At 43.3% G+C, this 24,682-nt stretch overlaps 2 protein-coding genes across 8 annotated transcripts; one reads left to right on the top strand and one right to left on the bottom strand.

Moving 5' to 3' along the window:
- Positions 1-9,858, bottom strand: TSEN34 (tRNA splicing endonuclease subunit 34). Of its 2 annotated transcripts, none has more exons than XM_034419479.2 (5): positions 9,725-9,858; positions 7,167-7,423; positions 5,898-6,063; positions 1,793-2,047; positions 1-427 (listed from the first exon to the last, which is right to left on the bottom strand). In XM_034419479.2, the coding sequence occupies exons 2-5, from the start codon at positions 7,413-7,415 to the stop codon at positions 240-242; spliced, it is 858 nt and encodes a 285-aa protein (XP_034275370.1). In that variant the 5' UTR covers positions 7,416-7,423; positions 9,725-9,858; the 3' UTR covers positions 1-239. The 2 variants fall into 2 exon arrangements, with proteins under 2 accessions (XP_034275370.1, XP_034275369.1); XM_034419478.2 differs by having other exon boundaries at positions 9,598-9,738.
- LOC117666687 (membrane bound acylglycerophosphatidylinositol O-acyltransferase MBOAT7) lies at positions 9,829-24,682 on the top strand. 6 transcript variants are annotated; one of them, XM_034419477.3, is made up of 8 exons: positions 9,829-10,210; positions 13,899-13,979; positions 14,938-15,067; positions 16,660-16,786; positions 16,879-17,035; positions 18,736-19,096; positions 21,310-21,492; positions 22,399-24,682. In XM_034419477.3, the coding sequence occupies exons 2-8, from the start codon at positions 13,904-13,906 to the stop codon at positions 22,778-22,780; spliced, it is 1,416 nt and encodes a 471-aa protein (XP_034275368.1). In that variant the 5' UTR covers positions 9,829-10,210; positions 13,899-13,903; the 3' UTR covers positions 22,781-24,682. The 6 variants fall into 6 exon arrangements, with proteins under 6 accessions (XP_034275368.1, XP_034275365.1, XP_087750024.1 ...); XM_034419474.3 differs by having other exon boundaries at positions 10,023-10,210; positions 21,307-21,492; XM_087893898.1 differs by lacking the exon at positions 9,829-10,210 and adding an exon at positions 11,858-12,161.

Below are 24,682 nucleotides of genomic sequence, written 5' to 3'. Positions count from 1 at the left end.
TCCAAGCATACTGAATTTATGTTTTACCAAAACAAATAGTTTGTCACGAAAGCGACTGCCTGTGAAGGCTCCTGGATTGGGGCTGAAAGGCGAAAACGGAAGCAGTATGCCCCATCCCATAATTGGGTAGACCAGGTTACCCTGACAAAAAACACTTAGTCCAAGCATATCCTAACAATTCCAGACCTCACCACTGTTGGAAATGGCAACCCTAGGATCCAAGCCTTTTCTCCCTGTTCTCACTGCATCCCACTCCACTGTAGGGATGTATATGCTACAGTCCCTTCCTGTTCCACTGAACAGAGCAAGACGGTCTTCTTCACGTTGGTGCCAAGGCGTCCAGCACTGATGATGTCACACAGAGAGATGGGTGCATCTTTGGAAAAACAGAGCGCGATGTAATGGGCGTGGAACCTCATGGGATCGCCTATCAAGAGAAGAGGGAAGAATTAGCAAAGCGGTAAGGATGGCCTCAGCATGGTGTCCGGAACACTGGCTCATTAGGGAGTATGAAAGAGAACCTGCCTTATGTACTTGTCTTCAACAGAAAAGCAAAAATTTTTCTTAATAGCTATTTGCCCTGCCAGAAAATTGCTGGAACAGTTTGCTGAGGACTTCTTCATAATCTGCATGCGCAAACACACTCTTAAAAAGCCCCGGGATAGGTGCAGTTAAATAGGCAACTTTTAATATCCAGAGATAGTTAAATTAATGGAAAAAAAAAGGAGGCAGATATTCCTTAATACATGAGCTTTGGGGGATGACCTATTATAAATGCCTTTATTTGATAGCCTTGTCTGCTAGATTATAAAGTCTCAGACATCTGGAGAATACCAATTTCAGGAAGGTGGATTGCAGCAGTTTTGAGGAAGCCTATTTAACTCCCCGTTTGTGAAGTCCCCATTCCCACTCCAATATCCTTTTTACTTTTCCTGTCTGTACAACTCACATACAGAATGACAGTAACATTGTAATAAAACCATCATGTGGTTCTTCTTTAGCATGTTCTGGTTTATAATCCCTGTGTGCTACAAACATCGATTTATAGCTTAAAATATGGGGTAAGCCCAGGGTATCATGGCTTCATACTTAGGCCAGAGACAAAAGTGAAGGGACACCTGTTTAGCTATATTGCCTTCACTTCGTCACAGATAAAAAGTTTAACAGTAACAGAGTTGGAAGGGACCTTGGAGGTCATTTAGTCCAGCCCCCTGCTCAGGCAGGAGACCTGTACTAGGGATTCGAACCACCGAACTGCCAACCTTTCTGATCGACAAGCTCAGTGTCTTAGCCACTGAGCCACCAAGTCAGGTTTAAGCCATCATTCTTCACTTGAAGAGGCTCCTTCAAAAGACTCAATACAGGTAGTCCTTGACTTACAACCACAATTGAGCCCAAAATTTATGTTGCTAAGTGAGAAATTTGTTAAGCGAACCTTGCCCCATTTTACGGCTTTTCTCACCACATTTGTTAAGTGAATCACTGCATTTGTTAAATTAGTAACACAGTTAAGTCAAAGGCTTCCCCATTGACTTTGCTGGTTAGGAGGTGATCACATGACCCCAAGACACTGCAACCGTCATAAATGTGAGTCAGCTGTCGAGCATCCAAACGTAAATCATGTCACCACGGGGATGCTCCAATGGTTGTAAATGTGAAAAATTGTCATAAGTCACTTTTTTCAGTGCCGTTATAACTTGAGTCACTAAGCGAACTGTTGTAAGCCGAGGACCACCTGCACTGTTCTCATACAGAAACATTCTTGTAAATTCTCTGAGAAATCTGCCTTCACCTGGATAAACGAGGAAGTCACCTCCAAATTTGCTCCCAGTTGTGACATAATAACCTCGTTCCCAGAGGTCCCGGAAAATGAGGTAGCGCGTTTCATGAAGCTCTTGACCAGCATAAGGCCAGAACTGGGATGCCACATGCCAATCTACTGTTTCTTCTTGAGTTATCTGAGTCCGTGCAGTGGGGAGCTGGATCATCATTGATTCTCGGGGAAGTACAAAACAGGAACCAGACTCTGCAGGCTGTACAAGGGGATCTAGGAAAGGAAGGAGAGATGATCTAATTTTTCATTGGATTGTCTTTAGTAAATGAACAGATTCCTGTCCAGACATAATAGGCTAAAAAAACAATCCACTTCTCTCCTCAAGATGCAGCTGAACCAAAGTCCCTCAAATTTCTACAATTACATTTTTCTCTGCATGCAGGTAGTCCCAGAGGTGAAATCTGGCTTGCTACCGGTTCGCTGGCAACACATGCGCGCCAAATGCACACTGCATGAGCATGCACAATGTCTGCCAAAAGGAGCCTTGGGAAGGTAAGTAGAACAGCGAGGGGGGGATCAGCTGTGCCGCGCAATTTAGCTTTGCTAGAAAGCAGGATTTCCTGCTTTGTAGCAAAGGTAAATCCCGCTGCACAGCTGATCGTCGGAAATACTGATTCAGAGGAACCGGTAGCTTTTTTTTACTACCAGTTTGTTTGTTTGTTTGTTTGTTGATTGATTGATTGATTCGATTTATATGCCGCCCTTTTCCGGAGACTCAGGGCAGCTTACAATGCATTAAGCAATAGCCTTCATACTTTTGTATATACCTGCTTAGTAGGGCTTTCGCCCCCGCCCCCCCAAGTGGTGTTCTTTTTTATACAAAGTCAGCTTATTGCCCCCACAAACCGGGTCCTCATTTTACCTACCTCGGAAGGATGGAAGGCTGAGTCAACCTTGAGTCTGGTGAGATTTGAACTTGCAGTAATTGCAAGCAGCTGGCAGCTAAGTGCTACTTAACAGCACTTTAGTCTGCTGCGCCACCAAAGCTACCCGAACCAATAGCTTTTATCACTACCGGTTCTCCTGAACTGGAGTGAACTGGTAGCATTTCACCCCTGGGTAATCCTTAATTTAGAACCAGTAGCTTAGCAACCATTCAAAGCTCTGACAGACCTATCTGGGAGGACATTTACAACCTGGATTCAAAGTTCCAATGGATGCCCCTATCACATGATCACATTTTGAATGCTCAGCAATCGGGTAACATTTGCAGTGTCCCAAGATCATGTGACTTCATTTTATGACAGTTTTGCCAAGAAGTTTTCAGCAAAACTGTGTCCACAGCAAGTCATTGCTAAATGACCCTGGTGTTTGTTTAATAATCACAGCTGTTTGCTTAATGACCATCACAAAGTTACGACTGTGATGGACAGTCTCCATTATGGTTGTAACTAGTGCATTATCTACATCAGGGGTGTCAAACTTGATTTCATTGAGGGCTGCATCAGGATTGTGCTTGACCTCGGGGGCCCAGGGAAGGCATGGCCAGCTTGACATCACTCGTGTTAGGGGCGCCTGTGGTAGCCCAAGAGCTCTGCCAGCGAAAACAGAGCGGTCCTCACAAGCTATGTTTTCGCTGGCAGAGATACCACGGGCTAGTCCGCTGTTTCAAGGGTGGCCCCGTGGGCCAGATCTAAGCACTCTGTGGGCCAGATCCATCCTCTGGTCCTTGAGTGACATCCCTGATCTACATAGTGTAGTTTTTTTTCAATCAAATATTGAAAAATAATAACTTGTCACTTTTGTCATCAATAAAATTCCATGCTGTCTGTCACTGTAAATTCAAGGCTAGCAATGGTGACATCAAATAGGAGAAAGCATGGGCAGAACTGTAGAGCAGGAGGCTCTATGGTATTATTAGTAGTAAATATCAACAGCTAAATTTAATCTTGGATCTACTGTTGTGATGGGTCAAAAAATGCTCCTGGGTATGGATTATTATACCAAGCAGCTCATAATACTATTGTGTTTCCCCCAAAATAAGACTTGGTCTTATATTTTTTGGGGTTCCCAAATAAGCACCAGCGCTTATTTTTGGGGAAATACAATTTCAGGGTGATCAACCTGACTGGGCATGCCATCCCCTGTCGCGCGCACAAAAGACAGCAAACGTGCAGGAATTGACAGTATCTGGCAGCAGTTGCAGCCTGCCAGTCCCTTGGTGGGTGCACTCTGGGGCTGCACAGACCACACTGCGCAGTTGAGTTGATTCTCTGTCCAAGCAGCAGACAGAGGAGAGGCGCGAGGGAGAGGGAGGCAGGCGATCTGGACGCGCACAAAGATGAACCTCCTGTGGCCGCTCCAGCCCACTAACTCTCAGTTTTCCCATGGCCTGTGCGACACGTCCGGATTGCCTGCCTTCCCTCCAGCGCTTCTGCCTACATCTGCTTCCGGTGCAGCTGCGTGAAGATGACACCCCCCCCCATGGCCAGCCACACGTCCCACCAACTCTTGGCTTTTCAGCGGCCTGCAAGTTGCGTTTGGATTGCCTACCTCCCCCCACGTCTCAATCTACTGCTTGACAGGGAATCAACTCACCTGTGCTGCGTGGGCTGTGGCTGCTGCCAGACACCCTCGTCCCGCACATGCTTGCCATCTCCTTCTGGCCACACCTTGCCATCTGCTGGCCACACCCACCACCTTCACAAGGACTTATTTTTGGGGTAGGGCTTATATTAGGCGCACACTTGAAAATCAGGCTAGGGCTTATTTTCGGGGAAACAGAATAAGAACTGTCAACCTCAGGAGGGTAATTTGGGAGCAGAAATATGTAAGCCCCTCAAGCAGAATCCTTGGGATATCATAGTCTGAAGGATCGGTCACTGGTATCAGAGGCTTTGACTTCCGAGCTATCAGACTTGTGCAGGAGCCTACCCTAAGACCGTGATGGCGAACCTATGGCACGCGTGCCACAGGTGGCACGAGGAGCCATATTAGTGGGTACGCCAGCTCAGCTCTGGGGCGCATGCGCACGCCGGCCAGCTGATTTTCGGGCCTTCTGGGCCCACCACAAGTAGGGAAACAGGCTGTTTCCTGCCTCTGGAGGGCCTGGGGGCGGGGTGGGGAAGGCCCGTTTTTCTTTCTTACCTGGCTCCAGATCCTCTCTGTGTATTTGGGAAGGGCGAAAACAGCCTTTCCCACTCTCTTGGAGGCCCTACGGAGGCTGAAAGGGTCCATTTCCCCACTCCCGGTGGGACAGGAAGTGACTTTTTTCCTGTCCCCAGCCTCCAGAGACTCCTAGAGAGGCTCCTAGAGACTCCTAGAGAGGTTCTGGAGGCTGGGGACAGCAAAAAATGTCACTTCCTGTCCCACCGAGAGTTGGGAAATGGGCCCTTTCAGCCTCCGTAGGGCCTCCAAAGGAGTGAGAAAGGCTGTTTTTGCCCTTCCCAGATACACAGAGAGGACCTGGAGCCAGGTAAGAAAGAAAAACGGGCCTACCAGGCCATCATATGCCAGGAGCGGGGGGGGAGGGGGAGGGGTTGCGCATGCATGCGCGTGGGCACGTGCGCACGCGACCTTCCCCCACCCCCCTCTCTCCTGGCACACGATGGCAAAAAGGTTAGCCATCACTGCCCTAGAGATCTTCTCTTTAGCAGAGTGTGCTAGAGAACAGACACTCTGCTAGAGAGACGTTCCCTGAGGATGGGCTCCACCATGAATCCAAAAGCTTGGAAGACAAAACCTCTGATCTCGGTGACTGATCCGGTTTGGATCCTATAACATTATCCTGCAACATGTATATTTGTCTTCATTCGTGACATCCTACCGTGTTTCCCCCAAAATAAGACCCTGTCTTATATATTTTTGAACCCTGAAATAAGCGCTTGGCTTTATTTTCGGGGAGGTCTTATTAAGGCTTATTTTCAGGGGAGGGTTTATTTTCAAGGAGGGCTTATTTTCAGGGAAGGTCTTATTTTCCGGGAAAACACGGTACTTTGCTTAAGCACTACCTTCATTTAACAATGAAAAAATGACTCAGGATTGGTCCAACCTGTACAATGGTTTCAGGGTTTCTAAACTCCAAATGAAAAATAATAATAACCGAATATACACACTGGCTCACCTTTTTCTCGTTTCCGTTGCCATTTCTTTGCTCGACCCTGGGTTATATGGTCTGCAAGAGACTCTAACATGGTTTTCTTCTGTTCTGCAGAGAGCCTCAGCTGCTCCTGGTAGTTCTCCTCTAGCTCTTTCTCATAGGCAACCACTTTCTCTGGGAATAAGGAGTCCTAGAGACACAAAGCAGCAAGCTCAATTATACATAAGCAACCTTCCAGTCAGGTTGGCCATTCCTGTTAGGGATACTGGAAGGGGACATGATTGATAAATGTCATTCCTTTTTCTGAGCTACAGAATAATCCAAGTCAGAGCTCTAATTTGCAACTCTTATATGCAGCAAAACGAGGTACCACGTATACACCTTCTGGATCATACATGGAAACATTCACTGCCAACTGAAAAGTAACATAAAAGCAAAAGGATCTATTGAAATTGCTTTGGAATTTTTACTACCTTCTTTTTTTTAACAAAATTTTGGACAGCTTCTATTGGCAGCCAGAAATTATACACATCCATTCGTATTTAATTCTGCTGCACAAATAGGAAGAAATATAATTTCCCAGGAAGAGAAACTATAAAACATAAAACTGATGCCAACTTCTTGGATATTCCAACTGTGATGTTACAATGATGTCTGAGTTTATTTTACTTTACTACACAGCTGGGGAGGAAGGGAAAGAAAAAAGATAAATGGCTGTTGGGGGGAAAAAAAGAATACTACATCATAATTTCATTGCTGGAAGAAATTACAAGGAGTCTTTGATTTACAACATTTGTTTAGTGAGTGTTTGACAATGGCACTGAAAAATGGCACTGACTTATAACTGGTCCTCAGACTTATGACTGTCAGAGTCTCCCATGATCATGTGATTAAAATTTGAGTGCTTGGCAACTGGCATGTATTTATGACAGTTGCAGCATCCTGGTGTATGTGATTACCATTTATGACCTTCTCAGTCAGCTTCCAATAAGCAAAAGTCAATGGGAGACACCAGACTTACTTACTGACTGTATGATTCACTTAATAACTGCAGTGATTCGTTTAACAACTACGGCAAAAAAAAATCATAAAATCGGGTGCAACTCACTTAACAACCACCTTGCTTAGCAATGTTATTTTGGCCTCAATTGCAGTTGTAAGTCAAAGCCCACCTGTAAAGGAATGTCTCAAAAACACTGTAGACTATTGATCTCTACACTTTGCAGAGTTTGGGAACAGGGGAGCTTATCCTTCACTTTTAAATCAAAAATTAAAGGTTGGTTAAATCATTACCTGGTTCTTCCCATGGCCAAGGGACTGAGATGTTGGGCTCCTAACCAGGGTTGCCAACCCCTTGTCCAATAACAGCTGAGCCTCTTCAGGAAGCAATTCCAAGGGCAGCCCAAGCCGAACGTTCTGCCGTGGCTTCCGAGGCAATGCCCCCACCAGCACGCCAACAATGCGATGTTCCTCTCGGATTCGCCGCGCGTCTGCGTAGTTCCACACAAATGCTTTTCCCTCCAAGAGGTAGATTTGGATCATGCCTGAGCCTGCAACATCAGAAGAGGATCGAAGTAACAAGCTATTCAGGTATCTTTGATATGGAAGATGGAAAGTTCAGCAATTCCTGGGGATTTCCTAGTAAACTTTACAACCAGATGGTGATTTTTAACACAAACAAGTTCCTCATTATAGCTTTAGCCACCCTGTCGCCCTCCAAATATCTAACCCAAACAAAATATCAGATTGGGGTAAAAGTACCTCCCCAATTCCCGTAAGAGAACATTGGAGCCTCCAGTCCTAGCTCCAACCCTAAATTCAGCTACCATATTTTTCGGAGTATAAGACACACCCTTTTCCCTCCAAAAAAAGAGGGTAAAAATCTGGGTGCATTTTATAATCCGAATGTAGCCCTGCCCAGCTTCTCAAATGGAGGTTTCAGAGGCTGAAAAAAGCATCAGAAACGAAGCTTCAGAAAAGAAGCCCCCAAACAGAGCTTCAGAAAAAAAGCCCCCAAATAGAGCTTCAGAGGCTTTTTTTCTGAAGCTGTTTCAGAGGCTTTCAGAAGCAGGAAAAAAGTTTTTTCTGAAATGGGGTTTCAGAAGTTTCAGAGGCAGAAAAAAAAAGCAAGGCACAGAGCTCACAACCAAGGAACCTGTTGCTAAAATTCACCTCTGGAAACAGCTGATTGGGGATATTCTGGGAGCCTATCTACCTGCCAATCAGCTTTTTTCTTATTTTCCTCCCCCAAAACTAAAGTGTGTCTTATTCTCCATTGCGTCTTTTACTCTGAAAAATACAGTATTTTATGGATGACCATATGTCCTTTATTAGTCAATAAAGGTAGTCCTTGACTTACAATCACAACTGAGTCCAAAATTTCTATTGCTAAGCAAGACAGGTGTTAAGTCAGTTTTGTCCCATTTTACAACCTTTCTTGCCACAGTTGTTAAGTGAATAACTTCAGTAGTTAAGTTAGTAACATGTTTGTTAAGTGAATCTTGCCTCCCCATTGACTTTGCTTGTCAGAAGATCACAAAAGGCGATGATATGACCCCAGGACATCGCAACCATTGTAACTGAATTTTGATCATGTGACCATGGGAATACTGCAATGGTTGGAAGCGTGAAAAACAATCCTATGTCACTTTTTTTCAGTGCCACTTTAACTTAGAAGTCACTAAACAAATAGTTGTAAATTGAGGTCCTTTATTTCAGAAAACTCACTTTGGTCCTTTATTTTAGTCCTTTCACTTTTACTATACAACTGGTACCACTTCATACACAATCTGACATCAGAAATCCTTGCTTCTAATAATTTTATAGCTTCTTATTCTTTATTTGTATCCCACCCAGGGGTGAAATGCTCCCGGTTCGGACCAGTTCGACCAAACTGGTAGCGATGGCGGCTGGTAGTTCGGAGAACTGGTAGCAATGGCGGAACGAGGCTCTGGCCACCTGCCCGTTCATTGTTACTTCCCGGGTGTAACCTCTGCATGCACAGAGGGTCTGTTTGCGCATGAGGCGTGTGCAGGGCGTGTGCACTTCCGAACCGGTTGGGAAGGTAAGTAGATTTCACCTGATCCTATCTTTATTTTCTTTTATAAATAACTCGAAGCAATAAACATACCCAATTCTCCTTCCTCTTCCTATTTTCCCCACAACAACCCTGTGAGGTGGGTTGAGCTGAGAGAGAGAGAGAGAGATTGGCCCAAAGCAGTGGTGAAATCCAAATTTTTTTAATACCGGTTCTGTGGGCATGGCTTGGTGGGCATGGCACGGGAAGGATATTGCAAAATCCCCATTCCCTCCCCACTCTGGGGCCAGCCAGGGGTAGTATTTGCCGGTTCTCCGAACTATTCAAAATTTCCGCTACCGGTTCTCCGAACTGCTGCTACCGGTTTCTCCAGAACCTGTCAGAACCTGCTGGATTTCACCCCTTGCCCAAAGTCACCCAGCTGACTTTCGTGCCTAAAGCAGGACTAGAACTCCTGATTTCTAGCCAGATGCGTTAACCTCTAAACCAAGCTGGCTCCCAGTTTCATATGTTTTTATTAGAACATGCATTTTGAAAAGTTTTCTTGTTGGTTGGTTTTGCTCCAGAATTTTCCTTTGTAAAGCAAAGTTACAAAGTTTTTTTTCCTCCCCCTCTTGATGCGCCTCTTTCAGATTTGCCCCTTTTTCAGGTTGGTCCCTTTTTCTTCCCCCAAGAAAAGATGCTCACCGCAGCTAGACTCTCCTCTCCCTTCCCTTTATGGCACCGGCAGCGCAAGCTTCCCGCGTTCGTGCAGACCGCGCAACCTGGTCCTCTCCTCTCCGACCCCGCGGAGCTAAAGAAATCATCCAATCACCTTTTTTAAAGCCACCGGCCGAGCGGGTGGAAAGACGCTTCCCCGAACCAATACGCGATGCAAGCAAAGGCCCCTGGCTGCTTTCCAGAGGCAAAGGAGGGAGCGGACGAAAAAGGGAACTGAGTCGGGGGTGGGGGGTGGGGGTGGGAAGGGTGAGAAAGAGAGAGAGAGAAAACACAGACACGCTCGCTTCCAGACACGCGAGAGAGAGAAGCGGCGCTCGCCGATCCTTTTGCAAAGCAAAGGAAGCAATTGCGAGAGAGACAGGAAGCCAGGAAGCGCGCAGGCGAGCGGGAGATCCCCAATCAAGGCGTGTTGATCCCAGCCGGGGAGGCGGGTCTCGCTCTGCCTTTCCTCGCCCTGGATGTCACAAGAAGCTGAGACCCCCCCCCCCCGGATTTCGTTTGCCCGCCCTTGCAAAGCAATCCCACTCCACCTTCCCTTGGGGGCAGTTTGCGCGTGGCGGAGGGGGCTCCCTTGCAAAGGGTGAGTGAGTGCGCGCGTGGGACGGGATTAAGGAAGGGGAAAATCGGGATCGGGGTGGAGTGGAGTGGAGTGGAAAAGCAACCCGGGTTAACGCTGGGGACGGGGATGGTACGGGAGGCCCTCACTTCTTAGCGAAAATTGCAACCCAATATTAATTTAAACAGGCTTCTTCCAACTTCCCAGCATCCTCCAGGTGAGGTGGATTACAATGCCCTTCGTTCCCAGCCAACGTTGTAATCCAGGGCAACAGGAGGGTGGCCGGATAGAGGCGGGAACCTAGTCTAGAAGTGCCTACCTTCAACGTGTAGGTAGCACAACTGTTGAAGAGCCAATCAGATTTTTATAGACCCCAGACAGCTGCATTAAGCGTTTTTATGTAACCCGAGATATAAATTTGGTTACTTCAGGGACCGTAGTAGGACCAAACTAGATTTCTAGGTTATCTAAATCTCGGTTTTAGATTTTTAGAAACCAGGAGAGTCTGAGTTCTTAGTCCCACAGTAGGCACGAAAGCCATTTGGGTGACTTTGTGCCATTCTCTCTCAGCCCAGCCCACAGGGTTACTGTGGGGAAAATAGAAGGTAGCAGCATTATTGGGCATGCTTATCTCCACAAGTTATTTATAAAAATAATAAAGGTGGAATATAAATAAATAAACAGAACCACTTAACAGATGAGTAACATCTTCATCATGCTATCAGAGATTTTGTTTCAGAAATTATTTTCTAAGATTTGCCCTTTACTCTAGTGTCACTGAATTGTTTATTTTGAAAGGAATGCATTCTACCTCTCCTCAGGAGCGGTAAATCTGAGACCCAAAACACCTTCTGAGTGGAATGGAAGCAAGCAAGGAAGAATTTGACAGACCTTAAATTATACTGTATTTATTTTTACTGCATTGTCCTTTGACATAGAAACTATACCTCTATTTCTTTTGGAAATTTATATGGTTGCACAAAATTTCCCTGAAGTGTTTTGCTTGTCCTATTATTAAAAAAAACTTTTCTACCATTCCTCCAAATTCTGTGGATATTTAACCTGAAGAGGAAATTCTCATTTTGTTTTCAATGTCCCCTTTGGGCACGTATCCTTGGCAACACAAACTCAGTATATTCCTTTAACCTCTGGGCCCATAACTTGCATTTTTTGCATCATTACAAAGTCTCTGTCTATATACAGAGACTTTGATTTAATGATTTAATTCTTTTTAATTATCTTAACTTTTGTATTGTATGTATTTTTAATTTTGGCTATTCACCGCCCTGAGTCCCTTCTGGGAGAAGGGCGGTATACAAATTAAATTAATAAATAAATAAAATAAAATTTGTTCTGTTTGCCTGTAGAGTGCACTTCCCCCTTCTTCCTGGCTGGATTTTTAAACTTTTATTTTATTTTACATTACCATGTTTCCCCAAAAAAAGACCCTGTCTTATATTTTTTTTGAAACCTGAAATAAGCGCTTGGCCTTATTGCCATGCACTCAAAAGCCCGATTGGGCTTATTATCAGAGGATGTCTTATTTTGGGGAAAACAGGGTAGTGAGTTCTTCAGAATCAGCTGGAGAAAGGGGTGTGTGTAAAATCTGTTTGAGTGACTCACAAGAGGGTGTTGGATCCTCTGGACTTTCCTTCATCCAAATTGTTATCTAGTTGGAGAAGGGTAGAAATGAAGAGAAGGTAATTTGGTTTCTCTGGAGCTCTGATCTGCCCACGTAGGTACATTTAGTGACAACCTTGCTTTTAACATAAGTCAAGGAGTCTAACCTGTGGGGAGAGAAGCAAAAATTTGAGAAGACAGATGTTTGTAAGGAACAGCTGAGAGAAAGCAGGCTGGACATAGAGGTGGAGTGGTTTGTGCAAGAGGTTGTAATGACGATAACAGGAAAGAGCTTATTTTTTGTAATCGTAGCGTAAGAGGTTATTTTGTAATCGGACTTACATTTGCTGCGAAGGTAATCAAAAGCTTTCTGTTTCTTTTTATTCTTTCTTTTTTCACATTTCCTTTTTTTCCCCCTTCCTTTCTTCCTTTGCTACTTTTACTCTTTATTAGTTTTGGTTTTTATAGTCTTTGTAAAACTTTTAATAAAATATATTGAAAACCCTCCTAAAGGGTGTGATCATTTTCCACTACTGAGAAAGGAAGATTTTTGTAGACAAGTTCGGAATGCAGTTGTGCAGGAAATTCGTATTTTTAAAGGTTGCAAAAAATGGGGAAATATTGCTCATTCTTGTCTATTCTCTTGAATTCTTCTTGACTTTTAACATTCAGTACCCTCTGCTGTTACTGCTCCTACAACTGTGGTTTTCAGTGTGATCTTAAACTACTTGTGATGTATTCCTTTTTCTAGCTGCTCTCTCCTTTTCCACTTTTGTTCAGTTTATTCCTGAAACATGTTTCATCACTCCTGAGAAGTAAGATGTCTAAGACAGATAGAAATGTTTCTTCTTAACACCCTTAAGTTGTCTTTTTCTATTTAATACGACAAGATCGGTTTTGGCAAAAGTATGCTTCAAGCTAATAATTCAAAAAGCACAGATGTCCCTTGCTAGCATGCCTTTTTCCCTTTCCTTATTATTACAGAATTTATTACCCTGCTGATTCATTGCTGAAAACCATCCCAAGTGATTTCCAAGCAGGCAGAAGTATGTAAGAGGAGATGTTGTACTTTTGCAGGCCTGGAGATGAAGTGATAAAAAGAAGCATTGCCAGATTTCATTGCTGATCTGAGCCCTCAGAGATTTTGGGGGGGGGGAGGAGGAGAGAGACAACCAATCAGCACTCTAGTCTTGATTGATCTGTCTTAGTCTTTCTCAGTTGGGACTGCAATATTTGCTGTTGATTTTTCTTCTCAAGTCTTGCCTCTCTCACAAAGCAAAGTGGCAACAACTGGTTTTCTTTGGTTGATTCCAAAAAGATGATGAGTCCTGATTAACATTTAGATAGCCTGAGAGCTGTAGGCTACAGTGAGAAGTGGAGGATTGCCTCAGAAGAGGCCTCAGTTTGAATGAAGCTTTAGTAACTGCCTAACCTACTTAGTTGGCCTTTATGACTACGTAGGTAAATTATCACCATATCTCGCAGTGCAAATTAAATTAACCACACATTTTTATTTTTACTTTGTAATGTTTTCTCACAAGTGCCAGGTCTGCTTATTTTGAACCAACCGAGTGTTGATCAACTTGGTTGTGACAGGAATTGACCAACCAGTTTGTTGCCCAAGCCTGATGTTGTAGACTGAGAGAAAGAGGGAAAGATGATTGACAAAAAGTTACCCAACAGCTTTTTTGGCTAAGGTGGAACTAGAACTCACAGTCCCCTGGTATTTAGCCTGGTGCTTTAATCACTAGACCAAACTGGTTCTCCAAGTTAACCACACATTTTGCTGAAAATTTTTGTTTGGGCCAGTATTGATTTTTAAATTTGCTATTAATTTCTTTTATCAAAATAATAATCCCTTTTCCCTGTCATTAAGTTCTCAACCTCAGGTGGTCTGATCTACCTGCTTTACTTTTCTGTGTCGTGTAAGTTATATGCAAAGCAAAACCAGTAGACCACTTCCTATTTCCTCCTTCCTCCCTTCTTTCTCAAAAATCAAGTGCAGAGGCGGTGTTACTGCCCTGTGCTCCATATTTCCAATATTTCTCACTTTGATCCATGCAGATTGACCTAACTCTGTATTTCTTGCCAGCTACAATGTCACCTGATGAAATTGTCTACTTGGCGGTCCTTCTCATCTCTATACCTGTTGGTTTCCTCTTCAAGCAAGTTGGTAAGTGTAAAACCTGGAGAAAGAAATGCTGCTAGGCACCTCATAAGAAACTGTTCCGGGGTTCATGTCAGAAGGCTTTGCCTTTAGCTCCTTGAAGTGCTTCCTGGTTTAAGCAAGCAAGTTGTAAGAAACGCATCTCCAAAGGAACTCTGAGAAGATGGGATATGAGATGGAGTCAATCCTTTTAAATGGGAATGGTGAGAAATAACAAAACATGGGATCTGCATGTTACAGGTAATAGACTTATGACTGGTGGCTTAGCAACCGTTCCAAATTATGAGGGACCCTCCCCAGGAGAATTTATGATCAGGTTCCAAAATTCTGACAGCCATAGAGCTCCCTCCCTTGGTCAAAGAACTGTTTGTTGGCCACTGACTCACATTTAAAGCCTTTTGCAGCATTCCATCGCCACACAGGATTTATAAATTTGCACTTTATGACAATTTTGCTGAAAACTGAAATTTCCAGATTTTGGCAAAAAAGATCCACAGCAAACAATGGGTTTGTTTTAAAGCCATTGCATTCACTTAACAAATGCTGCAAAAAAAGGTTGTAAAATCAGGTCAGTCACATAGGTGACCTGCTTTGCAACCATCCTGACTTATGACCATAATGGGCAGTTTCCATTACGGTGGTACATTGAGGATTACCTGTAGATACATTCCTGGCTATTTGCCATGATGCACGAAGATTTTGGGATGAGGAGCGAAACATTTTTAAAGGAAAAACTAAGGAAGTCCAGTTGTCTTTTGGAAAAAGCACCTTTGGGACAACCATGAGTTGGGTGATTGAGAATCTCCATAGGCAATTTTATAAGTTTTATTTGATGTAGCTTCTTAAAAACTGGAGCTGGATAGGTTGTACATCCAGGCAAGCAAATAAAGTATGCCACAAACTCACAGCCCAGTGTGTGCATTTTTAAACAATGGAAAAATGTGTTTCTCTTTTTTTTAAATAGGTCCGAAGACCAAAAAATATGGAGCAGCTGTTGTAGGACTTGCACTTATTCTGGTGACTTGCCAGATCCACATCCTTCATTCCCTTATCACCATTCTGGGGACATGGCTTATTATCAATATCTCACCAAGGTAAAGTGACATAACAACTATTCAGGCTGTGAGATGGTCTGACAGATGTAAAGAAATGCTCTAAAAAGCAAAGATGGGATTATACATTACCCAATTTTCCTAAAATCTAACTTGTTCTCTCCTCCCTCCCTTCCCCTGCTCTCTTCTCCTCCCCTCTCCTCCCTTCCTCTGTGTGTGTGTGGGTAGGTAGGTAGGTAGGTTCAGGATTTTGGAGAAAGACCCTTAACTCCTTAGATGACGATAAAGATCTAGCTTCCTCATGATCATTTCAGCAAACAGGTTGAATAAGAATGGGAAAGAATGCAATCTCATTGCACTCCATTGTCTTAATGCAATTGATGCATATGGTGTTCACACAGTGGATTCCTGATTTGTGTACAGTGATTGCACCAACTTGACCAGATGTGCTGATGTCCTCAGATCTCGTAGAGCTCTCCATAGTGTCTTATCACAATCAACACAATTGAAGGGTTCCTTGTAGTCAGTGAAGCACTTGATATTTTGATATTCAAGAGATTTTTCCATGATCTAGTGTAGATTTGCAAAATGACTCCTTCGAAAGCCATTGCACATCTGGTAATTCCAATCTGATGGTTGGTGCTATACGTTGTTGTATAATTTTAAGCAGAATCTTGCTGATGTGAGGGATGTGTGCAATTGTGCTACAATTGGAGCAATCTTTAGAATCATCCTTTTTTGGCAGTGGAATAATTACTAAGCGTTTCCAATCCTGTGTCCACATGTTGGTTTCCCAAATTTTCCGGCACAGTTCTCTAATGTCGGTGGGTGGTGCAGATCTCAGTAATTCTGTAGGAATAGTGTCAACACCTGGTGTCTTATTGTTTGGCAGTTGGTTCATTGCCTACGTGATTTCTTCCTCAAGACTGGCCAGTTCTATTTCTACTTCTCTTTCCTCATCATTCTGAGACTGGGCCCCTTTGCTACCTGCTTACAGCTATTCTGTATATTCTCACCATCTGTTCTTGATGCCTTTTTGGTCAGACAGTTCTTTCCCTCATTTGTTTTTAATGATTGTAATGCCTTTACGAGCAATAAATGGTGCTTGGATTTTTTTAACTTGCATAAATGCAGCTCCTTAGGTTTTGACTAATTCACACATTCTGCTAAGCAATTATTTGCTTAATTGTGGTAGGTTATAATTTTTTGGTTTACATAAAACTGTAAGCCATGATCCCTATTTTTGCAGACTATGCTAAACCAAAACCAAACAAAACACATCTTTAATGCTTGAACCCAATCAATGTTAGGATTTCTGGTTTCTAAAAGCTGTCTATAGCTGTCCTCAAGTGGGCAGGATCTAGTATTCAATCCCCAGTGTTTTTCAAATAAACTTGGCTGAAACAGATCATGTAGTTTTCACTCACCACATGATCTCAGCAGGTTGGTTGGGGAATTCTGGGAGATGCAGTCCATACATCTTAAAAGTAGCCAAGGTTGAGAAACAATGGGTTAGATGTGTGGTTAGTGTATGTGGGACAGTCATGCAAGGATACCCATGTATGCTTTTGAAACTGATGTAGAAATGGGATTAATAATTATAACCTCTCTTCTTTTTTTTAAAAAAAAAACAGGGCTTGTCATCACCTGACATTGGGATGGACATTTTCCTACTTACTTTTTTTCCGCACAGTTACTTATTTCAACTATCCAGAGCCAACACCATTCACCAATGCTGTGCAACTTTTGCTCACTCTTAAGGTATCAGGCTATTTTTGGGATATTGAGAAGGAAGAGTGTTTAGCTTGAAGAGGAAGTAAGGTTCTTTTTTTTCTGGAATTTTTGTCTCCCAGCTGCTGAGCTTAGCCAATGAGGTACAAGAACTCATTCAGGCGAAGAAACAGGAAGTGACAACCTTCACCAAATCTCCAGTGATTGGTACAGTTCTTCAAAAACCGGGGTTGGTGGAGATACTGTGCTACAGTTACTGCTACGTGGGGCTTATGACAGGTAAGTGAACTGGCTAATAGAAAATGAAATATGTCTACAGGTATAAACACCTGTGATGCATCTTCCCTTTGACAGCCTTATGGGTTTATGGGCATTTTAAAATGTTGGCATCTTCTCGCCATATATATAAATATGAATAAGAAAAAATATTGGGCTGAAGAACTACTCTTTATTGTTACAATTTCTTTTTAAAGGAAATGGTAGTTAAAAGATCAGAGCAAGTTGAAAATTATAAAGCCCATTCCAGTTTTGCCTTCTCATCTACTTCTCATATCAGCCACCTATTTGCTCTTGGTATTGTGCCTGGTCATTGGGTGTAATTGTGGCCTTTTGTATTTTTTGCAGAAGTGTGTTTGAAACTACCTTGCTGATTAGACAAAAATAGCTATTCTTCTCTCTAGCCTACACACTTCACTTTTATAGCTTCTCCTTTTTTGTTTTGTGAGAATTTCATGAGAAATTGCCATATACTGCTGCTGCAAACATGAAGGCAGGAAATTACAGCAAAAAGTAAGATACCAGGCATTAGGTTTTTGTTGTCAGAAACTGCAGGAAATCATAAAATTGTACAACTAGCAAATCCCTGTGTGCTTCCCAAATCACACACAACCTTAACCTGTCAAGTCTATCCAAAACAGAAGCCCTCAAAACATATTGGATACCATCTCTCACAACTCTTCATTGAATTACAAGTAGTTCTCGAGCTACCACTGTTCATTCAGGTGCTTGGCAATGGGCATGTATACACAGTAAGCACCCCAGGATCATGTGATTCAGGGGTGGGTTCTAAAATTTTTTACTACAGGTTCTGTGGGGGTGGCTTATTTTGTGGGGGTGGCTTGATGGTCATGTGACAATTATTTAGGATTTAGCAGAGGTACTGGTCTACTAGGCTTTTAACTGCTTGCAGAGCTGTACCGATCTACCCATTTATTTTTGCAGGCACTGATCTACTCATGTATTTTTGCAGGCAGTGGTCTACCCATTTATTTTTGCAGGCATCAGTCTACTCATGTATTTTTGCAGGCACTGGTCTACCCATTTATTTTTGCAGGCACCAGTCTACTCATTTGTTTTCTTTTAACACTGATCAGCTGTAGGGCGGCCCTTTGAAGCCCCACAGCAAGAGTTTAAACAGTTTTTTTCCCTCTAGCCATCAGCTGGGACTCAGGAGGTAGCAATAGATTGGGGGTGGGGCCAAATAAAAGGTAAGAATAACGCGGGGCGGGGGGGCAGAACCAGTTCGGTGACATCATATCATCACCGCTACTGGCTCGGCGGAACTGGGAGGAACCCACCACTGATGTGATTCCTGTTTCAGACCTTCTCATTGGCTTATCCATTCCACAAGCAAAGTCAATGGGGGAAGTTAGAGTTACTTAATGACCTTGTGTTTCACTTAATACGTTCAGTGATTCACAGCAAGAAATAGACATGAAATTGGACATGACTCACTTAAGAACTGCCTTGCTTAGCAGCGGAAATCCTGGTCCCATCATAAGTGGAGGGCCCATCATAAGTGGCTTTGGATTAAGGAAAATAATGTGAAGACAACTAGAGGAAACCGGGTTATGGAAACTGTGTCTTAAGTAATTCAACTGTGTGTGTGACAGTCTCTCTGACTTGTTTTATTTTTCCTCAGGCATACGTCTCCCTCTGCTTGTTGATCTTAAAATTTCATTGTTTTCTGTTTTTTGCAGGCCCATTTTATCGCTATCGTACGTATCATGACTGGTTGAGCCAGATTGATCCCTCTGTTATCCCTAGCTGGCAGCCGATGCTTTCCAGATCCAGAATGATCCCCATCTTTGGAATATTTTTCCTGGTTGTCTCCCACTTCTTCCCCCTTGATTACGTCCGAAGCAATGCATTCTATGAGAGAGGACTCCCTTTCCGCCTCTTCTACATGGTGCCCATTTTCTTTGTCTTCCGTATGCGTTTCTATGTTGCCTGGCTTTGCGCCGAGTGCGCCTGCATTTCTGCTGCTTTTGGTGCCTATCCAGTCACAGCCAAATCTCGGTCAGGTGGAGGACCTACAGTGGAATATGAGCCTTTAAGTCGGTAAGTCAAGAACCTCTTCTTGGCTCTGCCTTCTCTTAAGACTCTTCCACACAGCACTAATAACAGTGAATTGTTACCACAGGCTTCATAAGAAGTGCTTTCCTTGGGCTACCTCTCACCATAAAAACCACCACTAATTCATTAGATATAGTAGAGCTAAAATATTCCACCTTTTGCACTGATCTTTCTAGAGGCTTTTTTTGTCCACCTTTTCTTTATTTTTCATTGAAATGTACAAATTGGGCCTTTGTGTGTTTGAGTTCTACAGTTCAATTTTGGAATCATGAGAAGTTCCTTTTTCAAATAAGAAGTGCACTAATTCTAGCATGGAAATGGGATTTCCAAATTCTCTCCGGATGCTGGTCCCTTTCTGGTTCATACAATTGTAACTGACTTAGAACCCAGTTCTAATTCTTGCATGAAACTTAGCTGATGTGCCTTAGGACAGTAGTGGTTTAGTTCCCGGCCCTTAGCTTGCCTGATAATACTGCTTGTTCCAAAATTAAGGTACAGCTGCTATCTGAACTCCTTGAGAGAGAGACAAATGAAATGAATTAGCCCTGTTTGAGTTTTGCTAAAAACTGCTTACAGAAGCTACCTCCAATGTTGCGCAGGACTAGCATCATTTGCTTTAGGTTAGTAAATTTACTTTTAGATCATACAAAAAGTAAAAACTTAAGTCCTGCTGCCAAATATGTACAGGTAGTCCTCAACATAGAACAATTTATTTAGTATCCATTCAAAGTTACAGCTGCACTGAAAAAAGTGACTTCTGATCATTTTTCACAGTTACAACCTTTGTAGTATCCCCATGATCGTGCGATCCAAAGTCAGATGTTTGACAACTGGTTCATACTTATGATCATAGCTGTGCCTCGAGGTCATGTGATCACCTTTTGAATAAAAGCAAAGTCAATGGGGAACCCAGATTCATTTAACAACCAGGTTACTAACTTATCAATTGCTGTTATTCACTTAACAACTATGGCAAGGAAGGTACTAAAATGGGCCAAAACTCACTTAACAAATGTTTCCCTTACAACACAAATTTTGGGCTCAATTGTAAGTCAAGGACTAACTGTATAGACAACTTCATTTACTATTTTTAAGAAGTCTGAAGATCACAAACAAAAGACTCATTAGTAATACAGAGTGCAACATAGTTTAGCAGAGCTAACCTTTCCATGACACTACAGGTAATCCTTGATTTATGACTAGTCATTAAACAACCATTTGATGTTTTGGCAGTCTGTAAAACACTTCTGTCTGTTGTAAAATGTTGCCTTGCACCCACTCGCCTACCCACCCCCACAGTCACATTACCATATTTCAGGCACATGGCAACTTGTTTGCACTTACGAATACCCCATGAAAAATGAAGGCTCCTGCCTTGGGCAGAGAGTTGGACTGAAAGACCTTCAAGGTCCCTAAAAGCTCTGTGATTCTAAATAGCTGAGTATAAACTTACAGATTTTTGTTTTGTGTGTGTCTATACCATTTTGCCTTCCAAACCACAAGGGGTTCAAAACAGATGGTAGGGTTGCCCCATTATTGAACCCAGTAGGAGGAGTGCTGCATTAGTCTATGATAGTCCCCATCAGAATTAATTTGTTTGAAAAGATACTGCCAGATTCCTTCTGTTAACAGACTAATTGACATTTTTAAGGTCAGCCCAAGGGTGGGCTCCTGGGGGTTCAGCAGGGTTTGGGCGATCCTCTAGCCAAGGATTGCCAGGGTTCGGCGAACCCCCATATGCCACCCCTGGCTGGCCACACCCACCCCACCCTGCTCCTCCCACCACGCCCAAGAGTCTCCATGTGGCCCATTCATCATTCCAGGTAAGTGCAAGGGCTGTGCGGAGGGTCTGGGAGGGCAAAAAATAGGCCTACCGGAGGTTCCAGAATTCCAGAAATGGGCCTGTTTCTGTCCTCCAGAGGGCCTCCAGACCCCGGGGGAAGCTGTTTTCGCCCTCCCGGAGGCTCAAAGAAAGCCTCCAGAGCCTGGGGAGGGCGAAAAACACCTCTCCCCCCACCACGTGGTACAGGCGACCGACTAGACCATGGCCACACCCACCCAGCAAAGAGCCAGCAAACCCATTGCTAAAGGATCTGAAGCCCACCCCTGGGTCAGCCCCATACAAAAAACATTTTTAGAACAGTTCTGGACATTAAAAATACATGAAGGAATTGATTTTTCTCTTCTCTTGCAAGCAGATCAGCCGACGGAGAAGCATCCAGTGTTGCCTATGATTATGAGACGGTCAAAAACATTGATCCGCATGGGACAGATTTTTGTGTCAAAGTAAAGGATGGCATGCGCTATTGGAACATGACTGTCCAGTGGTGGTTGGCACAATACATCTACAAAAGTGCACCTTTCCACTCCTATGTCATGAGGTGCGGCAAGCGACATCGGGTTCAAATAAAGTGTTATTCTGGGCAAGAAATAGTCTTTGAGGATGAAATGATAGGCTGATGAATTGGGTGGCATGAGGTCAGTTGGGTTGCCATGAGAGTGAGTCGTAGAAATCATGTTGTGGGACAAGGATTCTGGGACAGGAAGTGCTCAGGGTGAACACTAGGCAGATTTGGGAAGAGATGAAGTAGTGATCTGCCATCAAAGAAAGAATAAATCAGAAAATCTAAGTGATTTATGAAAATCTACGCTCTTGAAGTAAACCCTACAGGATTATGAGACTGACCGAGGCTATATGGATTATGAGGCTGATTGAGGCTCACCTGGATGGATATACTACTCATCCAGGTGAGATGGGTAGTATAGACAGTTAATAAATTTTTAAAAAGTTGCATAATCATTGTTTCCCACCTTTGTGTACTCTAGAGCAGAGCTCCCCAACTTTTGCGGCTTGGCGGCACAGTGGAGGGTGGGGGAGAGAGGGAAACTGAGCCACACAAGCGGTGGGCTGGCATGCACACACAGCTCGACTTGCACAAGCGGTGGGCCGGCACGCACACACATGCATGCTCAGCTCAATTTGCACAATTTGAACAATTCACCACCTGTGCAGCCTGGTTGCAAATAGGCCACGTCCCGGTAATGGCCCCGGTATTGGGGATCCCTGCTCTAGAGATGCTAGGTTTCAACTCCCATTGTTCTCAAGCCAGCATAGTTTGACTGGGATCGTGGAAGTCCCACACTGTAGGTTGTGAAAGACTGAGCGAAATTTAAGAAGAGCCATGAGTTGGGAATGATCAGGGGGGATATGAGGAATTTTGGGATAGGTGGGTGCTTGGATTGCTTTGAGGGGATGAATATAGAACTGATCAGAATCTTCTTTTTAGGAGTGCCTGGACAATGCTTATCTCAGCCTACTGGCATGGGATCCACCCTGGGTACTACATCAGCTTCCTTACCATCCCGCTCTGCCTAGCAGCTGAGGGGGCCATGGAGAGTGGATTCTTGAAGCACCTCTCCCCATCTGGGCGTCTTTGGGGTGACTGGATACAGTGGTTCCTGAAGATGAGGGCCTATGACTACATGTGTATGGGTTTTGTGTTGCTTACCTTTGAGGATACCATTCGCTATTGGAGCTCAGTCTATTACTGCGTCCATGTGGGAGCTGTGTTTTTCTTCCTGCTGGGAACAGTGTTGGGGATCCAGAGGAAATGGAGCTCCCCAAAAGATAAACAGGGCTCTCCACAGAATCCCAAGCAACAGGAATGAGAGGGCAAAAGTTGATGTTGCCGTATACCCACAGCAAGGAACGCTACCATAGGCCCCGGAGGCTAAGGGAACAAATCAAACTGTGTAAGTCTAGTTTTGATATATGTCATGACTGTAAGTGGGGATTGAAGGAAGTAATCCGAGACGGAACTTGGAAATCCCTACTTTTGGTCTGCTTTGTGACAAATGATTTAGAAAGCCTAAAAATATTGCCACCTAGGCTATTCTACTCAACACCAGGGGATTCTGAGAAAAGAAAACTTCTCTAGATCTTAACTTCTAACTCAGTGTTTCAGCAATTTTAAAATCCATGGACTTCATCCCACATGCTCACTAGGGAATTCTGGGAGTTGAAGTCCATCCATATTAAAGCTGTTGAAGCTGAGAAATACTGTTCTGATCCTCTTCTTTTGTTAGGTTTTCTTTCTAGCTTTCACTCTACTTCCATAAAGTTTAGGAATCTTCTGACTCCTCTATAGTCTTGTTTTTCTTTTCATTTATTTTTAAGTCCAAACCTCAGCCATTTTATAGGATAGGGCAGTGATGGCGAACCTTTTAGACACCGAGTGCCCAAATTGCACATGCAATTTGCAAATTGCACCCGCACACATACCCAAACTGAAAGGTGCGCACACATGTGCATGCACGGGCATGCACGGACATCTGGCCGGCAGGAGGCAGGGCATCCCAACACCGGCAGCTCGGCAAAAGGTAAGATCTTTTTCTTTTGTGAGCTTCTGTTTTGTTGTTTGCAGGGAAACAAGCTCACGAAAGAAACGCCACGGAGATCTGACCTGGAACGATGGCGCGCGTGCCTGCCTGCAGAGAAGGCTGTGCATGCCACCTCTGGCATATGTGCCAAGGGTTCGCCATCACGGGGATAGGGTAAAGGAATTACACCCTACTGGCTGTTACGGAACTCCAGCCAAATATAACAATATTATAGGCAATGGAATATATACTATAACTGCATAGCATCTGAAGGATCACACATTCTCTGTTCTTTAACCAGTAGGATTTTTAGTTCTGTAATACGCATTCTGTAACTAACTGATCCTCAACTTTCACTGTCATTTTTATTTTCTTTAAATGTCATAGTAGCCTTGAAAATATCTGCATATATAATGAGATTTCTTGAAAGGGTGAATTTGGAACTTTGTCCTTGGGTAGATAAGAGGTAAGGCTGTCATATTTGAGCTGCAAAAATTAGGATGGTCATTAGAAGGCAGCTTCCATCCAATGATCATCCAGATTTTGGCAACTCAGATTTGGTAATTATATAGAAATGCTAAGATTTAACAAAAAAAGCTCCATCCAAGTGTTTTCAATCACTTGTACAGAGAGATGTGCAAAAATGTGTTAGATCTCACAAAATCTTGAATCAGTGACCCTGTTGCTCACAGAGGTGAGATTCTGGAATGTAAGCAGATTTTTACAGGGCTGGAACCTGTTACACAAAAGTGATGGAAACACAAAGATTAGTTTGCTAATATAGAGGTACAGGTGGGGCTGGTGAACTAGTAAAGAAATCAGATGTTGCACACAAAGACTGCCATATTTAAGTATGTTACTGTTAAATATAAGGAACAAATGCATGTTTGATTTTTTTTAGCCATGATATTTGGGGCTGAAAATTTTTTAAAACTTTTTAGGGCATATAGGGCTGTGTCTTATGGAACCTAAAATGTGTACACTGAGTATAAAAAGGTGGGTTTTAGTTTGCAAAACATAAACAAATATATTAGCTACCAGAAAAATTATTGCTCAGGTAATACGTTTATGTCTTAAGGAAAACTGTACACGAACCTGCTTGTGTTTGCATTATTTTTGGTCCAAACTAGTATTTTATTGGAAGGTACTTGGAAAATAAAATTGTTTTTGTTAAAAAAAAAGAAACAAAAA

Source organism: Pantherophis guttatus, chromosome 4, assembly GCF_059756535.1.
Source record: "Pantherophis guttatus breed Tessera chromosome 4, ASM5975653v1, whole genome shotgun sequence".
In the NCBI taxonomy this organism is placed as follows: domain Eukaryota; kingdom Metazoa; phylum Chordata; class Lepidosauria; order Squamata; family Colubridae; genus Pantherophis; species Pantherophis guttatus.
The sequence above is the reverse complement of the archived record's forward strand: the minus strand, read 5'-3'. Positions and strand labels throughout refer to the sequence as shown.

Excerpts from the sequence above, each read along its gene's own strand:
- TSEN34 (XM_034419479.2), bottom strand. The coding sequence starts at position 7,415 with ATGATCCAAATCTACCTCTTGGAGGGAAAAGCATTTGTGTGGAACTAC. Across the intron at positions 2,048-5,897 it reads GCAACGGAAACGAGAAAAAG|ATCCCCTTGTACAGCCTGCA; the intron begins GTGAGCCAGTGT and ends TTCCTTTCCTAG. Across the intron at positions 428-1,792 it reads TGACTTCCTCGTTTATCCAG|GCGATCCCATGAGGTTCCAC; the intron begins GTGAAGGCAGAT and ends TTCTCTTGATAG.
- LOC117666687 (XM_034419474.3), top strand. The coding sequence starts at position 13,904 with ATGTCACCTGATGAAATTGTCTACTTGGCGGTCCTTCTCATCTCTATA. Across the intron at positions 15,068-16,659 it reads ATTATCAATATCTCACCAAG|GGCTTGTCATCACCTGACAT; the intron begins GTAAAGTGACAT and ends AAAAAAAAACAG. Across the intron at positions 16,787-16,878 it reads AACTTTTGCTCACTCTTAAG|CTGCTGAGCTTAGCCAATGA; the intron begins GTATCAGGCTAT and ends TTTGTCTCCCAG.